This window comes from Antechinus flavipes, chromosome 3 (assembly GCF_016432865.1).
Source record: "Antechinus flavipes isolate AdamAnt ecotype Samford, QLD, Australia chromosome 3, AdamAnt_v2, whole genome shotgun sequence".
NCBI lineage: Eukaryota > Metazoa > Chordata > Mammalia > Dasyuromorphia > Dasyuridae > Antechinus > Antechinus flavipes.
Genome location: NC_067400.1, coordinates 228,493,908 through 228,513,370, shown reverse-complemented (window position 1 = coordinate 228,513,370; position 19,463 = coordinate 228,493,908). Strand labels below are relative to the sequence as shown.

At 37.1% G+C, this 19,463-nt stretch overlaps 1 protein-coding gene across 1 annotated transcript in view; it reads left to right on the top strand.

Annotated features, from left to right (window-relative positions):
• The window catches only part of PLCXD1 (phosphatidylinositol specific phospholipase C X domain containing 1), a 40,483-nt gene that overhangs the window by 8,908 nt on the left and 12,112 nt on the right, over window positions 1-19,463 (top strand). The window contains exons 2-3 of the mRNA XM_051984623.1: window positions 6,219-6,374; window positions 17,074-17,210. Of these exons, the coding sequence (XP_051840583.1) occupies window positions 6,293-6,374; window positions 17,074-17,210 (219 nt within the window). The 5' untranslated portion in view covers window positions 6,219-6,292. The remainder of the gene's footprint in view (window positions 1-6,218; window positions 6,375-17,073; window positions 17,211-19,463) is intronic.

Here is a 19,463-nt window from a genome sequence, read left to right as displayed (position 1 = left end):
GAATATTTATACTGAAGAAGAGAAGAGTAAGGAAAGACATGGAAGTTGTCTAGAAGTATTTGAAGGATTGCCAAGAACAAATGGGATTGAATTTGTCTCTTTTATTCCAGGAAGAAAAATTACAACAAACAAGTAAAAAACTTTGTGGCGGGAAAATGTGGATATTTTGACTCAAAATCAGGAAGAACTTTCCAATAATTAGAAAACTTTTAAAAAATGGAAAGATTTGCCTTATGAATTAGTGAGTTCCCCATCACTAAAAATATTTAAGCAGAGGCTGAATAATCATTTGAGGATATTTCAGAAAGTTTTTCCCTGGTTATTTTAGAGAAGTTCTAAGGACTTTTAATGCTATGAATCTATAATTACATGGAAATTTTTCTCATCTCCAGTTCTTTCTAGGTATGTAGACACATGGCCTTAAAATCTTAGGAGACGAGAGACCAGGGGAATTCTTAATAAGTAACTAAAAATATTGGCAAATTTAAATCTGAAAGTCCATTTCCCACAAAGTCAGAATTATTCATGAGCTAGAGCATGTATGATTGGCATTCACACTAACATCCAAATATGATTTTAGGTAGTTAAGATAAAGAGTCATATGAAATGTGAAATCAGTGTTCTTATAATGTTTAGAGCCTCCTTTGATCTCTGAAATTTTTTGATAATTCTTTTTATTGTGGTTAGGATACCATCTATGGGATGAGATACAGGACAAGTAAATTTTGATTGAAAGAGGTGGGCTCCAGGAAGTAGATGAAGAGCTCTGGGTGCTTTTGGAGGGGTAATAGGTTTGACAGGCAGAGCAGACACATACTAAAAAAGCACAAGTGGATATTGAAAGGAATGGGTAATATTACAGATGACAAGTATCATCTACTTCCTTTTTTTGTTACTGTTGTACTTCCCCAGACACGTGGATTATGACATGGTTAGTTTATCTCAAAAACGGATCTATATTGGTCTATTACAACTTGGGAGGAGAGTCAAGCTTATATCAATGTCAAGGTAATTAGACAAAGCTATGGCACAAATAAATTCTGTATGGTATTGCTGTTTCTGACCACACTTAATTGCTGCCCCAAGCAATTTTTTATTTCTTTATTAAAGGCAAATGTAAAGTCCTTTGTGTGAGTTGAAAAAATCAACTTTCAGGTAAAGTATGGGGAGGGAATGATTAGAAAATAATTTATATGCAAAACATCTTGGGGTTTTAGTGGACTAAAAGTTCAATATCAATCAATAGGGTAATATGGCAACTAAAGGAAGTAATTTGTTCTTAAACAATTTTTATAGAGGCATATTATTCAGAATAAGGAAGTTGATAACTGATGTATTAGCCCCAGATCAGGAATATTATGTTCAATTCTGGGCACCAAATTTTAGGAAGGACATTCATAAACTGTAGAGTATTCAAAAGAAGGTACTGAATGGTGCTTTATAAAGATTGTTTGAAAGATCTGGAGATGTTTAGCTTATAGAAGAAAAACATTAAGGAAACATGGTGGTTGTCTTCAAGAATTAGATGGGCTTTCCTTAGAAAAGAGGTTAGACTTAGTCTGTTTGGCCCCAGTATAGAATCAGGAAAAAAATATGGAAGTTGAAGAGGAAGAGATTTTGGCTCATTGTGAAGGAAAAATTGATAATCCAAATGGCTCAGAAGTAGAATGGGCTTCTCTTTACCAAAGGCCTTGAGATGGAAGCTGGATGACCACTTACTTGTCAGAGATATTGTAGAAGGATTCTTCTTCAGGTCCATTTTGGGCTAGATGACTCCTGAAGATTCTTCTAAGAGTCTAGGAAAATTTACTTCTAGTCAGGAAGATACAGAAAAGTATAAGGGGGAAGGAGGATACTGAAGATGAATTAATTCATTTAAAAATTCCCCCTCTCCAACCTAGTCAGTTAACAAATATTTATCAAGTTATCTATTATAATTCCAGGCACTATGCTAAGAACTGGAGACACAGGATACTAAAAACAGCATGCTCTCAAGGATTTTACAACATAATAACACACAACACACAAAAGGAGGCTAAAAATTAGGCGATGTGGAGGGGGCAAAAGAAGTACCCTACATGGGAATACAATAGAAAAGTCAGAGAGGACTCAAAGAAGTACAATAGTTGAGGTTGAGAAAGGGACTCCAAAAGTTTGGGCTCACAGACTGGTGGTGTGAGGTGTCTCAAAAGACTTTGCAGGCTTGAACCCATTCTAAGTCAAGGGGCAAAGTTTTATTGTAATTGTAATGACAATTGAATTGGGCTAAGTTTCAGAAGAGACTAGCGGGGACCTAAGAGAAATGAGATAGATTTGTAGGGCAAATTGGTCACAGCTTTATGTTACTTATTTGCTAATTTTATGTCTTACGAGTAGGGTGAGGGGTGGTCTTTTCATTATTATCTCAGGAACTTGGTTATCGCTGACCAACAGTTTATCTATCAGACAGTCAGTAATGTTTGTAGGACTATTCTAAGGCCAGAAAACTTTGGAATCATTGACAAATTGTTGGAACAAGGGCACTCTCTTAGGTCAGAGGGCTTCAAGATTAATATATCTTTCCTAAAATCTAAGGGAAGAAAAATTGTTACATTCCTAGGCCAGAGGACTTTTACAATTATTGATAGACAGATTGTTAGACAAAGGATTAGAAAGTCTCAAGATGACTAATCCTAGGCCAGAAGACCTTTATAATCATTGACAGACATATTAGACAGACAGAGAAATAACACTCTAAGATTAGGGGACTTCAAAATCATTGCTGGTTCCCCTAGAAACTATATTACAATCACAATCAGTTGAGAAAGGAGAAGATTTTTTGATCTGAGTTCCCTCCTTAGTGGAAGTATTGGAATTCATGGCTTCACCCTCTAATCAGAGATGATGATGAGATGCAATTATCAAAGCTGATGCGATCTTTCAAGGCAATAAGCTTTTCTCATTATGACTTTTCAGATCCTAGGTTTCTAATTTTTATCATTCACATTTAAAAAATTCTTACTATAATGAAAGACCTACTCCAGGAAATGCACACACACACACACACACACACACACACACACACACACAAGATATAGTCTTTGTCCTCAAGGGGCTTCATCATGAGTCTTTAGGAATTATCTTAGATTATTGTATTTCTGAAAATAGCTGCCATTCATAGTTCTTCATCTTACAATATTGCTCTTCCTATGTACAATGTTCTCCTAGTTCTGCTCACTTTACTCAGCATCAGTTCATGTAAGTCCAGGCTTTTCTGAAATTATTCTACTTGTCATAGCACAATAATACTTCATATACCTCAAGTTTATACAGCCACTCCTCAATTGGCAGACATCTCCTCGATTTCCAGTTCTTAGGCACCGTAAAAGAGGTATTTTTTAAAATATATATTTTTTAATATTTTATTTTATTTTATAATGACTTTATATTGACAGAATCCATGCCAGGGTAATTTTTTTTACATTATCCCTTGCACTCGCTTCTGTTCTGATTTTTCCCTTCCCTCCCTCCACCCCTCCCCTAGATGGCAAGCAGTCCTATACATGTTAGATATGTTGCAGTATATCCTAGATACAATATATGTTTGCAGAACCGAACAGTTCTCTTGTTGCACAGGGAGAATTGGATTCAGAAGGTATAAATAACCCGGGAAGAAAAACAAAAATGCAAATAGTTCACATTCCTTTCCCAATGTTCTTTCTTTGGATGTAGCTGCTTCTGTCCATCATTTATCAATTGAAACTCAGTTAGGTCTCTTTGTCAAAGAAATCCACTTCCATCAGAATACATCTTCATACAATATCGCTGTCGAAGTGTATAATGATCTCCTGGTTCTGCTCATCTCACTTAGCATCAATCCATGTAGGTCTCTCCAAGCCTCTCTGTATTCATCCTGCTGGTCATTTCTTACAGAACAATAATATTCCATAACATTCATATACCACAATTTACCCAACTATTCTCCAATTGATGGGCATCCATTCAATTTCCAATTTCTAGCCACTACAAACAGAGCTGCCACAAACATTTTGGCACATACAGGTCCCTTTCCCTTCTTTAGTATCTCTTTAGGATATAAGCCCAGTAGAGACACTGCTGGATCAAAGGTTATGCACAGTTTGATAACTTTTTGGGCATAATTCCAGATTGCTCTCCAGAATGGTTGGATTTGTTCACAACTCCACCAACAATGCATCAGTGTCCCAGTTTTCCTGCACCCCCTCCAACATTCATCATTATTTTTTCCTGTCATCTTAGCCAATCTGACAGGTGTGTAGTGGTATCAAAGAGGTATTTTTAAAAAAATCTTTTTGGGATACAGACCTTGTAGTGGTATTTGAATTATAGGGTATGCAGTTTTATAAACCTTTGTGCTTAGTTCTAAACTGCTCTCCAAAAATGGTTGGATCAGTTCACAACTCCAATAATGCACTACTGTCCCAGTTTTCCCACATTCCAAATATTTGTCATTTTGGGGGGATCATATTAGTTAATCTTGTTGAGGTGTGAGAATTGAGGATGAGAGATCCCCCATCAGCAATGGGATCCTCTTGGCCAGTGGCAGGCTTTGTGAAAGAATTCACCAACTCCAATGAATACAGGTGCAAAGTTTGTGGCAAAGAATGGGTTTATTTACCTAAGAAAATTCCTGATTAGGAATTTAGCAAAGATGGGTTTACACTCAGAAGAAAATATCTTCATCAGTGTGCTAAGTCCAGAAGGGCATTTAGTAAAAATGGATTGACAAACCCTTGGTCCTATGGGGTTAATCTTGGCCTGGAGCTAGGGAGCAGTTTGAGTGACTATGCCCCAGGACAAGATTTCCAATTGAATGAGATTACTTACCTGTGAGTTGTCTGGGAAGGGTGTGTCCCTCCCAGAGGCTGGGAGGGTTTGAGAGTCAGGAGCACTCTTTCCCAAAGGTTCCTTTCGGACCCCCTCTCCCAAAAAGGGGGCAGAGTTTACATCAGGGCCCCGCAAAGATTAAAAGGGACACAGTTTACATCAATCTCATCAGTTCTTTCTTAAAAAACTTTTCTTTTTTAAGATGATGGATCATAAAATTATATATAAATGGTACCAAGTGATACATTCATTAAATGCTAAGTGAAGTCTTTGTAGGAGACTCCAAAGTTTCCTCAAAATTCTTGTTCAAAAGAGGTGGATATGTTTTGTTCTCTTAGTGAGCTGGGAGGACTTTTTTCAAAAGAGGCAGTCTCCTATGTCAAGAGAATTTTCACTTGTACCACTGCTATTTTTTGTTTGCCATTTTTTTCTTTTTCATTATTATTTTTATTTTCCTCAATTACATGTAAAAAAACCAATTTTTTTTTGGTTATACATGTACATTCATTTTTTACATATTTCCTTATGGATCATATTGGGACAACAAAATCAGAACAAAAGGGAAAAATGATGAGAAAAAAAAGAGAAGGAAAAAAAAGTGAAAACATTGTGTGTTGAGCTACATTCAGTCTCCTCAGTTCTCTCTCTGGATGCAGTTGGTGCTTTCCACCCAAAGTTTATGGCATTGCCTTGGATCATTGAATTGCTTAGAAGAACTAAGTCTATCATAATTGATTGTCACACTATCCTATTGCTGCTGTGTACAATGTTTTCATGGTTCTGATCACTTCACTCATCATCAGTTCATCTAAATCTTTCCAAGACTTTCTAAAATCAATCTGTTCATCATTTTTTATAGCACAATAATATTCCATTACTTTCATATGCCATAACTTATTCAGCCATTCCCCAATAGATAGGCATCCACTCATTTTTCAATTCTTTGCCACCATAAAAAGGGCTGTTACAAACATTTTTGCACAGGTGAATCCTTTTCCCTCTTTTAAGATCTCTTTGGGATACAGACCCAGCAGTAGTACTGACTTTTGGGTATAGTTCCAAATTGTTCTCTAGAATGGTTAAATCATTTCACAACTCCACCAACAATGCATTAGTGTCCCAGTTTTCCTACATACCCTTCAACATTGATTGTTATCTTTTCCTATCATTTTAGTCAATCTGAGAGGTATGAGATGGTATTGCAGAGTGGTTTTAATTTTCATATATTTAATCACTAGTGATTTAGGATTTTTTTTAATATGACTATAGATGGTATTATTCTTCATCTGAAAATTTGTCTGTTCATATCCTTTGACCATTTACCAATTACCACTGTTATTTTTAGCAAGTGAAACCTCCATTTCCTTTCTCAGGGCAAATCTGATCTGTGGAGGCAGGATCTGAATTAACAGTTGGGGCGGTTAGCTCTTTAGCCTGCATTGAGAACATGAGTGCTACCAACGCACAATGGATGTCTGAGCTGCCTCCCAAACTCTGGGACATCCCACTTCACCATCTATCTATTCCAGGTAAGCAAACACTCAGTTGGCTTGTGTTGCTGTTTCTGAACAGGAAATGCTATTCGTTGGAGAAAGCACTATCTAGGAGTCAGAGGACACGTGTTTACATCCCACCTTTGAAAATTTGTGATCTGTGTGATGGTAGGCAACTCACTTTCTTATAAAACAAATAAACAAACAAAACCCCAAAACAACAATCTTTCTGGGCTCCTGTTATGGGCCAGAACTCTGTACTTAAAACAAGGATTCTTACAAGGTGCTAATTCAGTGGAATTGATGAGACAATGGTTATCTAGTTTAACATGGTGATAAATAGTTCTCTAAGGTCAGTATGACTGGTTTAATCTTACAACAAATAATGGTTTCCTAGTGATGTAATGATTGGTTTATACTCAAAATAGAGCATATAAGCTGGGAGCCTCAGCCAGAGTGAGAGCCAGAGACAGACTCAGAAGGGCCAGACACAGACTCAGAGGGGACTTAGAGCCAGATTCATTCATCCCATCTCACACCGCCTTGGTGGCAGGTGCTCCTTCTTAGCTTCTCTACTGAAAGCAAGACTCCCAGAAGGCCTCTAAGAAAGCTAGCCAGGCCCCAGGAAAGGAAACTAGACTGTGAAGGAGATAATAAAGGATTTGGGCTTTAACACCTGGCTATTCTTGTGGTGATTACTGAACTGAAACAAAGGCTGCCTCCAGAGACCTCCAGAAACCCACCAAGAACATTACAGGTTTCAGTTCCTCGTCTGTAAAATGAGGCTGTACCAGATAACCTTGATGTCTCAGATCTAAATCTATACTTTACCACAAAGCCTTTGATGTATCTGATGTAGCACCAAATGTTATTTAAGCACCAGATGATGTGCTTTAGGAGAAGCATCAAAAGTTGGGGTTTGGTCATGTGAAGAATTCACAGTAGCCATTCTCTTTGATAAAAAGTAGATTTATTTAGAGGAATAGGTTACAGACAAAATGATGGAATACAATATTAGGAATGGTAAATATGAAATAGAGTAAGAAAACATATGAAATACAAGTTCCTTAGTGGACCTTATAATTACCCAGTAGAAAGAGAACACGCAACCTCTGAGGCCTGTCCTTAGCTGGTCGGCTAAATCCTGAAAGAGACTTAACATTCTAAAAGAGTTAATTAGCTATAAGAAGGAGAAGCTATAAAGTTGAGAAGCATAGTGGTGTTAGGGGAAATACCTCGTGTTAAGGAGAGAGATACCAAGAGGATGGACTGACCCAGAGGAGGGCAGGGAGATGGCATGGCCATAAGTATATATTATAGGGAAAATGTAACCTCAGAGACAAGGTTGGGATTTTTGACAGGACAGGAGGAGGTGAGGCTGCCCAGGAGCCCTACAGAAGGTGGGCCTCAGGAGTCCCACATAACTTGGCTTTCTGGCAGGATGGGCTTCCCAGAGGGTAGGATGATGGAGCTAAACTGATCTCAGGGCCTTCTTCCTGCCTGACTCAGATATCAATTTTATCAATTCTCCAGTTTCTCTCTGCCCAACACATCTATTATTCAGGACCTTATCAATTTTCTTTCTCTTTGCTAAAAGTAGCAATTTTTTCTAAACTAAATGTGTGATGAGCAGGTAGGTGACACAGTATATAGAGCACAGGAATTAGGAAGACCTGAATTCAAATTCAGACTGGTACACTTACCAACTGTGTGACCCTAGGCAAGTCACTTAATTCAGGTTGCCTCACTTTCCTCATCTATAAATAGAGCTAGAGAAGGAAATGGCAATCCACTCCATTATCTTTGTCAAGAAAACCCCAAACGGCATCACGAAGAGTCAGGCAATTGAAAAAACTGAGCAACAACAACAAATTTGTAGCATGGCTTTTCTCAAGGATTGATTCCTCTTCATGTCAAAAATTTAAAAAACAGCCTGTTTTATAGTTTGCTTCCTTTCTTTGTGTCATCACAGAAGGAAGAAAGTGCAGATGTTTCTCAGCAGATGGGGAGATTCAGTGTTTGGTAGAATATGCAGCTGGTGTGAGTCAGACTCTAAGATTTGTCTTCCCTGAGGGGAGGAGGACTACTGCAGAGGAGACCATGTAGGTACTGCTCAAAACACTCAGTGAGAAGAAAAATCTACCCCACCTCCACTCCCTAGGTTTTAAGTATGAGATATGTTAGGGCCTCCTCCCCCACTTTTTTTTTTTTTTTTTTTATTGTAAGGATTAACACCACTTGCTTTTAGTCATGCTCCATTTGCAATCTAAATTCATTGTATTCAGCACTCCCACTTAAATTCTTTTTCCTCTAGTCAGAGCAACCTAACTTCCTAGCTTTTAGCATTTTGGAGTGTTTGCTCCTGATTCTTTCCCAGCTTTGATGCTAGAGAAGTGAGTGAGTAGATTCTTTCCAAGTGAAAAATCATTTCTGCTCTTGAGAAATTGGGTATCGATTAAATGACTTTTGTGTGGTTATAATGACCACCACTTAGCAAAACACACAATTCAAGTTTCCATTCAAGCATCATTTCTAAGCATAAAGAGCACTTAGAGAGGAAGTCCTTAGGTTGCCTTTCCCCTTGCACCTTGGCTCTCCTGGCCTTGTGACCTTACTCAGAAGACAAAGAGTGAGCTCTCAGTCATTGGGCAGTAATAGGATTATTGGCAAGATCTTTTAGGTCATGGGAAGATTTGCTAAGTGCATGAGGTAAAAGGGGGTTTGAGAACAGGTGCTTCAAGACACCTGACTACTTTGTCTAAGTAGGAGATTAGGAAATAGGCAGATGATAACCCAAAGTGAAATGGAAGGATTAGAAAGGGAGGGAGGGAGGGAAGAAGAGAGGGAGAGAGAAAGAATGAAAAAAGAGAGACAGCAATGGGGAGGGAGTATAATGCTGGAAAAACTGAGGCAAGACAGAGATTAGGGTTTTTAATATTTTAATAGTGGAGAATTTGGAGTAGCGAAGCCATACTATCTATAGCCAGCCAGCTGAATTAGACTCTTGTCTCAAAGTATCCAGCATGTAGCAATTAATTCCAGAGATTTTTATAGGGCTCCAGCTATCAGGGAAACAAAGGCAAGGTGGGGCAGAGCACTGGGTGAGTGGAAATTCTAGGAAGAACAATAAATTCTGATAAGTTGGGAGTGAAGAAGGTGGTCAAGCAGGAGACAAGAAGTCTGGGCCAGAAATGATAGAAGGTGCCATCTAGGTATTTGAAATAAATCATTTGGAGTTTAATGATTCTTTGGAATGCCAGAGTGACCAGAGCCCCGCAGCCCTAATTATCTCAGTCCTAATAGCCAGGAAGTAGGGGTTGCCACCAGGGGAACTGAGGCAGAACAATTCAGGGAAGCTGCAGCATGGAAATTGAGGTATTACAATTAAGGGAAACTGAGGCATAACAGGGGAGAGGGAGAGAGGAGTAAGTCAGAAATTCTCTTTCTAAAAAATGAGGATTTACATTCATCCTCTTAAAGAAATGACTGGAAAAGAGCAGATAGTTTGTGAATTAAGTACTCATTGATGATTATGATGTTAGAATGTTAGAAGTCAAAAGTAATCTAAACTTCCTTTCCCCTCTCTTTCCCCCATTTTATAGATCAAGAAACTGAGGCTCAGAAGAATTAAATGATTTATGCAAGGCCACATGGTTTTTAATGGAAGAACTGGAACTAAAACTCAGTTCTTCTGACTTTCAAACCAGTGCTTATCCCCCTTTCTTCTGGGGACATTTTCCTTTGGTTTCTATTTCATGAGAGAAGAGTCAGCTAAGTGATACATAGGATAGAGTACTGGGACAGAAGTTTGGAAGACTCATTTTCCTGAATTCAAATCTGGTCACAGATGCCCTGGGGGAATTACTTACCCCAGTTTGCCTCAGTTTCCTCATCTGTAAAATGAGCTGGAGAAGGAAATGACAAAACATTTCAGTATCTCTGCCAAGAAAAACCCAAATGGGGTAATGAGGAGTCAGACATGACTGAACAACAAAACAACAATTAACTTTATGAAAGGACTTTAGGATCTTAATAAAAACACTATTTCTCTCTATTAATGACATGGGGCCTCTCCTGCCTGAGGTCCTCCTGCCCATTTGTCCTCTTCTTTTGGACTCTGTCTTCTTAGGACTCATTCCTCATTAGAAACACAGGAAGAGGAAAGAGGGAATAGGAAATAAAGAATTGTGCTGCTATGGATATAGATCTGAATACTTAAAAAAAAATTAAATGCCTTCATTAGAAACAACAATGGACATCTATATAAACAGTTAAATACCTTAGTAATTATTTACATTTAAATTAATTTCAATATATTTTGTTCATTAATTCTCATTCATGTTTCCTTATGTGACTGAAGGTTGGGTGAACTCTATTCTTTTGGTTCTGTTTTCTTGCTTTACAAAAGAAAAAGAGATGATAATGGTTATGGCAAGTTTCCTATATTCTGATGAAAAAAAGAGAAGAAATGTGAACCTTTGAGTTGGTTGACCTGAGGATAAGGATCTATTTTAAGACTTAGAGCCACATAGATGCCTTTTGGTTGAGAAATGGAAGAGCATCCTGAGCTTGATATGTGTTTGACTCATGATGATGATCTGAACCTAATTACTCTTCTGCTATGAGCATAAAATGATGTCTCAACATTAGCAAAGAAGTAACTTGTAGGAGTTGATAGTCATTCCTATTGTCTTAGCTAAAGTCTTTGGGAGAAGAAAATCTGAGGAATTATAGCATCATGGTAAAATGGAAAGCTCATTAAACTTTAATTCAGAAGGTCTTGTTTCCGATTCTATTGTCAACTCGATTCAGAACCAGCTGTTGATCTGTGGATAGTCAGAGCCAGCCAAACAATGCAGGCTAGAGATAGGAAAGTCAAGACACAAATAGAAGTTTAATTTCAAAGGAAGGAAAATGCTTGTAAGTGGAAATTCTCCTGAGGAAGAGGGCTTGTGACTTCTGGTAATGGTAGGATTTTTACATGTTAAAAACTAAAAGGAAGGTAGACCACCACACAATCATTCTTAGATCTTGAGTAAACAGCTGCCCTGTTTGGCATATTGTTTCTGAGAACAATACAGATGTTCTCAGATCCCGTGGGAATCACTGAGCCTTGTGATTGTCTCAGGTCTTTCGGGTCACTGAAGCTTTTGACCATTTAGTGGAATACAGAACCAGAGTTAGTATGGCAGATCAGGAGAGCAGTATCTGTTTTGGTTCACTCATCAGTTACAAGAAACAGGGATTATAAGCATGTCAGGAAATATGATGGATAACTTTTTGGTGCAGCATGTCAGCTACTTCTGGCTCTCGGCTTCTTGAAAAATAGAGGGAACACTAATAAATCTAAACAGTTATTGATTAATATGAAAGTAATATTGGTTAATATGGTGCTTGTTAAAGCAATACATTTTGCCAGAGAGTGAGATCATCCAGGGTGTGAGTGCAAAGGATTGTTATTATGCCAAGCTCAGGTCACAGCTTGCTTGCTAGGCCTCTGGAAGGAACATAGGGTATCCCCAAATATTTTGACATTTTCCCCCTTTTGGCTAAAGGGAAGAGGACCGAAAGGCTCCTATCCATATGGCCAATAAAGGAGAAGCAGATATAAGGCAAGAAGCCCCAAAAGGCCAGTTAGATCAGGAGAAGTTGCCCAGGAAGTTAGTTTCTTGAGGGGGACCTATTGAGGAAATGTGTCCCAGGTATCTTTGCTAGCCATTGTTTGCTTGCAAGCAGAAAAAAGGGGGTCCAAGACTGTAGGAAGAGAAAATGCCAATATCCTTAGTGATTGGGTACATAACAAAAGGGAAGATTTTTAAAAATAGGACAATATACTCAGACATCCTTGGAATCTTGGGAAAACTATCTCATCTGGATGTTGGCTGTTTTTGGGTCCATACTAGGAGAACCTTGAGGTCCCTGGAGGGTTCTGCTGTCTACTCAGAAGTAGGAGTTCATACCCATAAATTTGGCAGTTGTGGGAAAAATCAAAAGGGCCTGGTAGGGACCCTTAGACACAATGCTTGATCAGTGTGGGACTAGTTTTCAGATAAGAAAACTCTTTGAATCAATCTTTGTATTTGAGTTTCTGGTCAGCATAACATAAAACCTTAATTTACAGTCTCTAAACAACACCTAGAGATAATTCATTTTCTCAGCCACACAGGGCTAGGTTCAAACAGTGCAACAAAGTTTTCTTTTCACAATTTCCATAATTGCATAATTAAATTAAGTCAGGTGCAGGTCAAACTATTTAGATGTTTCATTAATGGACTAGTTCTAAGAAGGAAGGTTTACTTCTCACCAAGGTAACCAAGTTAATCAAGTAATCAAGAAAACTTAACACAAGCATTTTGAAACAAAAGACAACAGCAATACATTAGTTATCACCAATATCTACTAACATCAAGTCTCCTTGTATTTTAGTAATCCATTCTCAATATCCATTTTAACAACATGGTTTGAGTCCCATTTGTCTCATGTAGTTATCCAGTCCCTAGATACCTTTTCTTAAATAATAGTCTTATTCTTAGGACAGCTGTAAAGGGGGCTCTGCTTCTCTAATTCCAAACCTAGGGGTTTCTAGGTTAATTATGCTAGTAGAATTTAGTATAACCACTTGAATTTGGTCCTCCAATTATTTAAATCTTCTGTAATTCCTGGATTTGTTCTTGGCAGATGTACTTTGAGATATTTTATACTGTCTAGAGTCATTTTAAAGGGGGGGTATTTCTTGCTATCTCTTTTTGTAGGCTTTTATGATTTATAGGAATACTGGTGACAGTGGGCATCTTTGTTTCATACCTAATAAGGCTTCTAGCTTATTCCTATTACAAATAATGCTTACTGAGGGCAAGGAAAAACATGCTTTTTATCAGCTTAAAGAAAAAAAATCATTTATGCCTATAGTTGTTGTGTCCTGCTTTCTAGAACCCCCCTGTGACCCTCTCTATATAATAAACTGCTTTTGTCTTCTCCACTTCTCACAGAGTCACAAGAGTTTCTCAGTTAAGGGCATTGCTAAAAAGAGCAGTATAGCCCATATCTCTCTGTAAACCTCTCTCATCTCAGATCAGATTTTTAAAAAAGAATCCTAGAGAAAGGTAGGGAAACTGGAATTACGTTCTGCCTCACTAGATGGAGGGGGCCAGCAGTTGCAGCAGGCTCCTCCCTGGCATTGGCCCCCAGAGCCCCGTGCCCATAGGCAGCCCCTCCCTCTAGACAAGCTTGAGAGCATCACCCAGGTGTAGAACATCCTGCCCACTTTGCCCTAGCAACTGCAAGTGGCCCCAGCCCCAGCACTGTCTGGTTCCAGAGCTGCAGCTCTTAGGGAGGAGAATGTGGTCAGGCTCCATGGCCAGCATCCACTGGAACGACCACCAATGGGCAGGTCCCTTGGGATTCTGTAGCCATTCCTTTACCAAAGCCCATTCTCCAGGGCAGGCCCTGCCCGACTGCTGGGCAGAGGCCTCTGCCCTTAGTGAGCCCATATTTCTCTGTTCCAGTCACAGAAATTTATTGCTTGTGTAATCTTAGAGAACTTATCTTATTTCTGTTTGCCTCAATTTCCTGATCTGTAAAGAGAAAAATAATAATGATACCTACCTCCAAGGGTTGTTGTGAGATCAAACTAATATGATAATTGTAAAGTGCTTAACACAATGACTGGCATGTGCTAAGCATTACATTATTTCTTTAATTGAATATAACAGTTCTAAATCTGATAATTCTTAAGTGGTTTTAAAATGCTAAAGATAATATAAAATTAATGGTTTTTATATGGGATAATTTGGAGATGCAGTTAATTTGATGTCATCTGAAGTTTTGTCATGTTTGATATACATTGTTATTGCATTCTATATTGTATAGTAGTTCTAAATTCTCTTATAAAATTTGAGAGACCATTGTAACAAAAGTGCTATTAGGCAAAATAACTTTTTAATCTGGATTCTGTTACACATGAATTAGGCCTTTTAAAAAGGACGTTATAAAAATATTTTTAAATTGTTAAATATTTAATAAAGTATATTTTGTTATAAAACAGATAATATTGTTTACTATAATAGCAAATTTTCATTTGAAAATTCTTGGCTATTATAAAAGTATATAAGGTAGTTTAAAGATGTAGTTTCAACATATTAATGATGAGTCAACTATCAGGTATTTGCTGATGTATTGAAACCCCAGAATATGGGTAGTTTTAATTTATAAGTAAAGGATAAATGAAGTATTAACAGTTGGGGAAACGTCAGGAAAGATATTCAAGCCCTAAGTTGTGGCCAGTGACATTTTGCTCTTTAAGGTAAAAATTCCAAGGATTATAATTTACTATTGTTTTGAGCTTTGATTACAAGGATAGTTGTCTGAATTAATGTGAAGTCAATTATAGAAAAATGACATATGTTGCAGTTTGGAAACTGCTGAACATGGATGTCTGTGCTTGGAAAATGATTTAGGCATGGCCTGGTAGGATTGTCAAAAATCTATTTCTCTATTGTGCTGTTTCCTCTCTGAAAAGGAAGCTTTGCTTTTGATGCACTGTAACTATTTGATTAGCTGCCAGGTATGAGTTGTGCCTGGAATCAAATAGAGCTAGGGAGTCTTTCCCTGCTGCTGTAATATATAACATTGTTTTATAATTATGTCTTTCCTTTTTCCTTTTGTAGTAAATTTCTATAATCAAGAAGTTTTGTAAATGCAATACTAAATCTATTAAATAATAGTTTGATATTGGAACATCTTTGATATGCAAAGACAGACACAAGTATCTTACAATTTTAATCTATATTTGTTTTCAAATTGGGAATGATATTCTCCTAAAAGGAAATGATTAGACAAGATAATGAAATAAAGATGTAAAAGTTTTCTAATTAAATGGAATAGTAAATTTTTAGAAAAGCAAAAGGTTTAAACTATTTACTTTAAGAATGGTATACATCTGTATACAAGTGGCTTCCAAAATTTATCTATTATGAAAGTTTGGGTTTTGAGTATGTTGCCAATCAGAAACTATCAGCTTAATTTGTTTAGAGATAGGTGGATTAAGATTATTAACAAAGTAAGATAAAAACTGCAAAGTCAGGGAAGGGTTAACAAGAGACTGTATAAAATACAAATCATTTTTTTTTTTTCTTACTTCTTTCTGGGATCACTTGTAAACTAGTTCCATTCCTTCATTGCCCTAGAACAATGAAGCTATTAATCTTGTCATTTACCTTGAAAAACTTTTATAAAACTTAATCCTTGTTTTTCCTTAAAACACATTCTACAGATGTTTTTAATAATTACATAAACTTTGCTGGCCTGACTTTGTACCATCCCAACCAATTCCAACGTAGCCAAAGCTGAAATGACAGGGAAAAAGTATTTTATGGTTATTTCCTCTTTTCTTATAATCTAATCTCCTGCAGAAAGCCTAAAGTGGCAGTTAGTCTGCTTACTGGGACTTTTATTTCAAGTATGAAAATTGTTTAATCTTTTTCAGTGTTTTAAACTCTAATTATAATGATATTTCATATTATTAATATGAAAATCATATTGATTAATATGGTGCTTGGTTAAAGCAATACATCTTGCTAGAGGGTGAGGTCATCCAGAATGTGAATACAAAGAATTATTATTCTGCCAAGTTGAGGTCTCAGCTTGCTTGCTGGGCCTTGACTCTAAAAACAGGGTGTCGCTAAATATCTTGACACCATCTTCGCCATTTACTGTCACAAACCTCACTACCTATTTTTATTAGTGTTAAGTTATAAACATTTGGTGTTTTTTTTTTGGGGGGGGGCTTAAAAGGGAGGGAGAATACTATTAATTGCACAGATCAAGAAAAGGCTCCTGAAGGAGGCTGCATTTGAGCTGAAATTTGGTTGAAGCCAGGGATTCTATGAGATGGGAAGTAAGGAAAAAGTATATTCTAGGCAAGGAGGTTATGGCTCATGTAAAGGGACCTAGGAGAGATGGATTGCTGAGTTAGAGGAACAAGAAGTCACTTTGGTTGAAATGTATAAAGGGTAGTAATGTTATATCTGTCTCGAAAAGAGATTGAAGCCAAATTTTTCCATTTCTCTTTGGAACGGAGATAATAATGCCTCTACTATCTACCTCAGAGTTTCACAGAGCAAAGAACTTTCACAGGTATGAGATGTCATGTTATATAAATTCAAACTATGATATTCAAAATTTAATAACAAATGTATATATAGCAGGGATGAAGAGTTCAGAGCACATGTATCAGAAAAGGCTAGGATACATGTTCAGCTCCATCCTCCCTGTTATGTATTTTGTGGTGGTTGTTATTTCAGTCATATTCAATTTTTTGTAATCCCATTTGGAATTTTTTTAATGAAGATACTGGAATGATTTATCATTTCCTTTTCCAGTTCATTTTACAGATGAGAAAACTGAGATAAGCAGGGTTAAGTGACTTATCTAGAGTTACATAGTAAAAAAAAAAGTTTGAAACTGTATTTGAACTGAGATCCTCCTGACTTCAGGGCTTACACTTTATACTTGCCACCTAGCTGCTACCCTATTATAAATAGTACTAGACTATATGTGTATGTATGTGTACACACATACACACATATACTCATATATACAAATACATACATATGTATAATTATTGTTCTATGTCTATAGCTATCTATTTACCTATGTAGCCATAATATGTAGGCTACTACATGTTTTTTTTTAATTAATCCAAAAACAGGAGATAAGAATTTATTCCTATTTACAGGGAGCCATGATACAATGACCTACTGCTTGAATAAGAAATCTCCAATATCTCAAAATCAATCAAAGCTGCTGCAAGTATTAAATAAAGTATTTCCATGCATCATCCATCCAGTGATATTAAAATGGTCGACAACACAGGTAAAAAGGTTTTTAATGTTTTTGTGCTCCTGTGGTGTGTTGGCTTGGGCATTTATGGCTAGTGAGATTACAAACATGGCTGCCATTCTTTTGGGATCACATAGCAATTTAATTGTCCAAATTGGGCTTATGGTAGAGATGTTTTGACCCCCATAAAGAAGATCAGAGGAAAGGTGTGAGGCTGAGACAGACCTGGGGGTTGTATTAGGAGGTGGGCTCATCTACTTTGTTTCTTACCTTATTCAGTGTTCCTTTTACCCTCTTCTTTCCTTTAACCTAGTTCTTTCTGTGGGGTAGAATCCTTTTGACTCTTTTTTTCCCCACTCCTTACACTATCAATCATTATAATAATAATGTTATCATTTATATGGCCTTTTAGGGTTTACAAACCACTTCACAATTATAATCCCATTTTATCCTCACAATGACCCTAGGAAGATAGATGATGTCATTATCTCCATTTTATAAATGAGGAAATTGGGACAGACAGATTAAGTGATTTGCCCAAGGTCATACAGCTAGTGTTGGAGTTCAAACTTGAACTTGAGCCTTTCTGATTCTAGTTCCAGTGCTCTATTTACTTTGCCATCTGACTGGTTACTTTCATGTTTTGTATGTCCCTCTACCTGTATCTGATATTAGACATCTGGGTCACTTTTTCTCTTTGATTCTAGGAAATCCTTCTTCCTCTCTGAGTCCTTTTTCTTAGGTAAATCTATTTCCAAGCAAGCCTAAAAGTAGACTCTGCTGTCCATTTTAGATTGTGTAACTTTTTTGTCTAATTACTTTATGGTTTTTGGTTGGCTGCTAAGTTGGAATAGGGTAAGCAATTCACCCAGAAGCCATTTTACCACATAGTAATGAGATAAGAAAGGAAGAAAGGGTCAAGGTTGTGAAGAGTTTTGAATGCCAAACAAGATGTGTATAGTTGACCCTGGAGGTGATAGAGAGTTACTGGAGTTTATTGAGTAGAAAAGTGACAGGGTCAGCCCTAAATTTTATAAAAATCACTTTGATGATTGAATGGAGGAGAGAGGAGACAGGGACAACAATAAGAAGGCTATATTGCAATATTTTAGTAAGAGGTAATGAAAGCCTCTAAATTAAATTGGTGACTCTACAAGTGAAACGAAGGGACCATATATGAACTGGGAGGTAAGAAACAAGATCTGGCAACAGATTGGTCATATGAGGTGAATGGGAATGAGGAATAGAGATGGTTAGCCTAAGTGACTGAAAATATAGTAATCTGCTTGACAGTAATAAGAAAGTATGGAAGAGAGGAGGGTTTGGAGAGGGATATGTGTGCAGCTGAGTTCTGTTTTGAGTTGCCTATGGAACATTTAGTTTGAAATGCCCAAAAGACATTTGATGATGCAAGATTGTAGCTCGGGAGAAAGATTAAGGCTAGATGTATAAATCTCAAAATCATCTGTAAAGTGTTGATATTTAGAACCATAGAAATTTATGAGATCATCAAATGAGATGATATATAGAGAGAAGACTCAGGACAGAGCCCTTGGGGACACCTACAGTTAATTGCGATGTAACAGAGATGAAGCTTTAGCAAAGGAGACAGAATTAGTCATAAAGGTAAGAGAACTAGCAGAAGACAGTATTGGAATCATGGAGAGAAAAGAATCTAGGAAAGCCTTCAGAGATGTCAAGAAAGATAAAGATTGAGAAAATCCCATTAGATTAGGCAATTAAAGTATCACTGGTAACTGGAGAGAGCAGTTTCAGTTAAACGGTCATGTCAGAAACTCATATGACAAGAGACTGATCTCTAATTTTAAATGTATCAGGGTGATATTCCTCAGAAAGGAACCAAGAGTCATGTCCAATTCTGGGATGTGTCCTCCACTACAGTAAATCAGCGGTTCCTTATATCACACTTATTATACAAAAGTGTGATCTTTACTCTCTGTGTAAGTTATCTGTCTGGGCTATCTCTCAATCAGGTCTTTCTTTTCCATTCATATGTGGCTGGAGGACCTTAAGGGTAAATCGTCAGTTCAGATTTTTCCTTATTTAATAATATCTGGTTAAGACATTATCTCCAATCCAAATGTTTTTTTTTCCTAATTCTTGCTGTGTTCACCACAGATATCTTAGATATGCTACTCCATGGGATCTTGGGAGCATCTTTTGGTAAGCAAATGATGAGGAAATTCCATAGGCTTAGGTGGTATTTTTGTTTGCTTAAAGTGCTTAATTTTTTTTTTCAAATTATGATCTTACTGAACACTAACA